The sequence below is a fragment of the Arachis ipaensis genome, chromosome B3, assembly GCF_059453495.1.
Source record: "Arachis ipaensis isolate K30076 ecotype BB chromosome B3, ASM5945349v1, whole genome shotgun sequence".
Lineage (NCBI taxonomy): Eukaryota > Viridiplantae > Streptophyta > Magnoliopsida > Fabales > Fabaceae > Arachis > Arachis ipaensis.
This window is the reverse complement of record NC_142438.1, coordinates 36,325,999-36,330,370: the sequence shown is the minus strand read 5'-3', so window position 1 is coordinate 36,330,370 and position 4,372 is coordinate 36,325,999. Positions and strand designations below refer to the sequence as shown.

Sequence of the window (4,372 nt, the reverse complement as noted above, 5' to 3'; positions counted from 1 at the left end):
GAAATAGAGACTGAAATAAGTCTCAATATTATGTTTGGTGTAAAGTAGGAGATATAGACGGAAATAAGAATAAAATTCTAATTTAATTTGCACAAAAAATAAAGTTAGAATTAATTAATTAAAATAAGAGGATTTTAGATATAAAATATTATTAAAATTTTAGTCTCTCCCAAAATTTCAGTCTCATGTATTCTTATTTTTTAAAAATACTGAAATACTGAAATTTTAGAAATAAAGACAAAAATTTCTGAACCAACAGACATGATACTAAATTTAATGTTCTAATTTTAGTCCCAATATCTCAAAACAAATACTGCGCTAAGGATGTATAAACCCAAAATAAAAAATGAATCACGCAAATGTTATAAATACTCGGACAAAGTCCTTTTCAAAAGTATTTTTCTTTAATTCTAACCCTATATCTTTTGAATTTTATACTGATTTGATCGTCAAAAATCTTTGGAGACATTCATCTCATTTGGTGATGTGACAACGGCGAACTGGTGGCTCCCCTTCTCAACTACCCCTTCTAACACGGTAAGCAGTTCTACACAAGAACACTAAGCAATCATGCTCAAAGCAATATAAATATTCCATATGTAAGTAATATTTTATAATCATCAATGCCTATAGATATAGTTAAAAATAAATAACTTTGCATTGCAGCATACCTTATGTCGCGTGGCCACGCATGTCTACCATGGCAGCTTATTTAACATATTAATTAAATGAGACACGATCGCTTTCAGAGATCTCTCCAACGTATATAATGTATAACAATTGGATAAGAAAAAAAAACCTAATAAATAACATACTTCATTATTATAAATTAAAGGTTTCTTTTATTAAACCTATGAAACATACATATATTGTATAGGTGTGCGGAATTAACGATACACATGTATTGATTTGAATATAAATAGAAATTGTTGTATCTTATTTAAGTATAAGAAATTAATTTTTAATATTAGTCAATTTACTTTTTATTTTCTTAAAAATTTAAAATTAAGAATTTATGATATAAACCAAATACAAACTATATATAGTTCTAAGAGAAAAAGAAACACAAATAATATCTCAGAATAATACTTTGTATAGTTTTGTTATCGAATTACAATTATTAGCGAGAATCTCTTGAAGATTAGCAATTTTTAATACTTTTTATTATTATTTGACTAGTATAAATATTAAATTATTTTTAATAAATAAAATTTTATTAATTTATATATACAAATTTTAAAAAATATGATTGCAAACTGTATATATTAATTTATATGTACAAATTATATATTTTTTATGTATAAAATCTTATAAATATAGATGCATCAACAAAAAATAATAATATATATTAGGCATGTAACATATTCATTATTAGTAGCTAAATTAAACTTTGTGTCCGATGTAGGGGATGCAATATATAAGAATAGTAGAAAGTGATGTATGTCGATGGGAAGAAGCATTTTTGTTTTAATTTGACGAAAAAGATAAAACAATAAAATAGAGGGCAAGTAGTAAGTAGAGCGAGGATATATATATATATATAGAAGGAATCTAGGTGTATATAACATGGAAATCTATACACAATCTGATCCACCAGCGATGCAATAATTATTTCATTTCCTTCAATATATAAACATATACAGCACGCAGCACTCTCAGATCTCTCATTTCCCAATCCACCAACGTAGCATAATTAATTAAGAAAGAGGAAGCATGGGGAGCAGTTATTTTGGAGAAGCTAATATTGAAAGAGGAGCAAGTGGTGGTTCTTCTTCTTGTTCTTCTTCATCTTCATCAAGGAAAGGGAAGAAGAAGAATAGCAACTCAGAGAAGCAGCCAAGGCAACCACAGAGAGGACTCGGTGTTGCTCAATTGGAGAAGATTAGGTTACATAGTCAAATGGCCTATGCTTATCATCATCGTCTCTCTTCATATCCATCATCATCTACTTTCAACAATATTAATGTATGTAAACTAACACCCTTTCTCTACCTAGCTAGCTACTGTTTCCTGAACAGAAATACTAATAAATTCAATTTTTTTAGTATAATTTTTTTTAGTAGTTAATTCAATTTTTTTAGTATAATTTTTTTTAATTTAATAATAATGCTAGAAAGAAAAAAAATTGCCAAAACTTTTTTTATTTAACATTCATTAATTACTACAGTAATTAATGAAAGCTAAATAAAGTAAATTCTAATTGATTTTTATTAAATTTTTTTTGTTATTAAACATTTCCAAAATCTAATAACATACTTTAAATTTCATATTTTTAAATATTAATAGATAACTAATGTCTAAAAATAATAAATTCTGATGATAATGTACCATTTTTCTTTGGTTAATTAAAAACTAGTTGGCCTTGTAAATTCATCATCACTATATATATTCTTATGCAGGATGATCCAAAAGCGCAAATGGCAGCATATTCATCACCACCATCGTCATCTTTCTCTTACTCTTCCTCATCTACATCATACTCCCCTTCTTATGCCTTCCAAACCAACATTACGGTACCCTCTTTTTAAATCTCATCTCATTAATTCTATTTATTGTATGTTTTGCTATATTCTCCATAAAATTTAACAAATTCACTTTATCATTTCATTTACTTTTCATCATATATATCTTGGTTTAATTTATTTGGTAGTAACTGCGGTACATCTGATTGAATTTAATTTGTCACCCACCTGATGTGGAGTGCACGCAAGATTCTATTTCTTTTCGTAAAATATTCCTAGTATAGTATATTAGTATGTGATATGATTACGATATGATGAGATTTTTGACAAAAATTGTTTGGCAATAATGCAGATGGGCCTAACCGAATACGAGAAAACTAACATGAGATATGGTGATTCTCGCTCAACAAATACAGCAAGGTATTTAACTAATAAGTCAACACTTTCTCTATTGTGTTTACTGCTTGCTGATATGCCAGACGAGTTTGATGAGTTTTTGTTTTTTTTTTTTCCCCAAAACAGATGGGAAAATTCTAATGCTGGCATGTTGGAGAATCAGTTTTCTTCTCAATCCAAGGTCACTATACCTTTCCAGTTTCTGAACCTATATGTAAGGAATCTTATATATTAAAGAAATATGTGTAACATGACTTATGTTACCAATTAATCAACAATATAAAATATACATTAATAAATTAAATTATAGTTGATTTTTTGTGTGATTTTTTACTAATTTCATGCATACATATATATGTAAGGAGTGTATTTGGAAGACAATTAATATGATTTGTGTATATATTATAGGGGTCACATGATGACAATGATAGAGAGAAACAAAGGAGTGGTTCTGTGGGTTCAGGCAGTCACAACTCTGAATCAAGTGAAGCTCAAGAACTTGATTTGGAACTCAGATTATCTCTATGATCTTCATGAAGCGGTCCTGTTCCTCATGATTGTAACGATTTTATTTATTGCAATCTTAGATCTAGCATTGCGCGCAAAAGCACATGATGATCGAGAACAGGCCAATGTTTATGTATGTGTTTGCTTTCAATGCAAAAGCTTTCTCTTTTTGCGTAATTTGTTGGAGAGAAATGAAGATTAAGTTATTGTTTTCTAAACTCTCCTTATTTTCTTCCCTTTTGTTTCCCCTCTTCAATGTATTTTTTCCCGTTAGTTAGCATTAGTTACTAGCTACAAAGAGAATAAAACACTACTAAATACAAAACTACAACGTAAGACACAAAGAACACACCTAGAGAGAATACATACACTGATACACACATATATTGTTAAGCTAAATGCTGAAAGCAAAAGTTGTTCTTGTTCAGGCCAATTGCAATAACGTACCATATTCACAGGTAAAAAGACATCTAGAAAAAAGACATTATGATATTATGGAATAGTTGTAGAAACTATCATCTTAACAATCTCGCTAACATAAAAAGGTTCTTGATATAGTCACTATAATTCGATAGTTACAGTCTATAATTTGGATATTAGATCAAAGATTGTTAGAATTTTTATGATACATAAACAATCACTATTGACATTGTTGCACATAATCTGGCCGTTATATTCATAATTCGGTGGTCATAAGCTATAATTCGAATAATTGTTAAAAAAGATATTATTAGGACTCCCAGCACAACCTCACTAATATCCAAGAGAATTAGTAAAAAAATTAATTGAGAAGATCAACACTACAATTAATAGCAGTTAGTGAAGTTGTAGCCTATAATCTAAAAACCGAATTATACTACTCTACAACGACCATATCATCGTATGATTGTTTATATAAGGTAAACAAGATAAAAGGTTTACATTTGAAAACCTAAGATAGTGTTTGATACAAGGAAATGTTTTCTATTTTTATTTTTAATTTTTATTTTTTGAAAACTATTTTTGTT

General features: G+C 28.3%; 1 protein-coding gene across 2 annotated transcripts; it reads left to right on the top strand.

Moving 5' to 3' along the window:
- Positions 1–1,581: 1,581 nt before the first annotated feature.
- LOC107634369 (protein SPEAR3-like) lies at positions 1,582–3,509 on the top strand. Of its 2 annotated transcripts, none has more exons than XM_016337887.3 (5): positions 1,582–1,965; positions 2,400–2,513; positions 2,815–2,882; positions 2,985–3,039; positions 3,267–3,509. In XM_016337887.3, exons 1-5 carry the CDS (start codon positions 1,714–1,716, stop codon positions 3,384–3,386), a joined length of 609 nt encoding a protein of 202 aa, XP_016193373.1. In that variant the 5' UTR covers positions 1,582–1,713; the 3' UTR covers positions 3,387–3,509. The 2 variants fall into 2 exon arrangements, with proteins under 2 accessions (XP_016193373.1, XP_016193372.1); XM_016337886.3 differs by having other exon boundaries at positions 2,985–3,072.
- Positions 3,510–4,372: the final 863 nt, after the last annotated feature.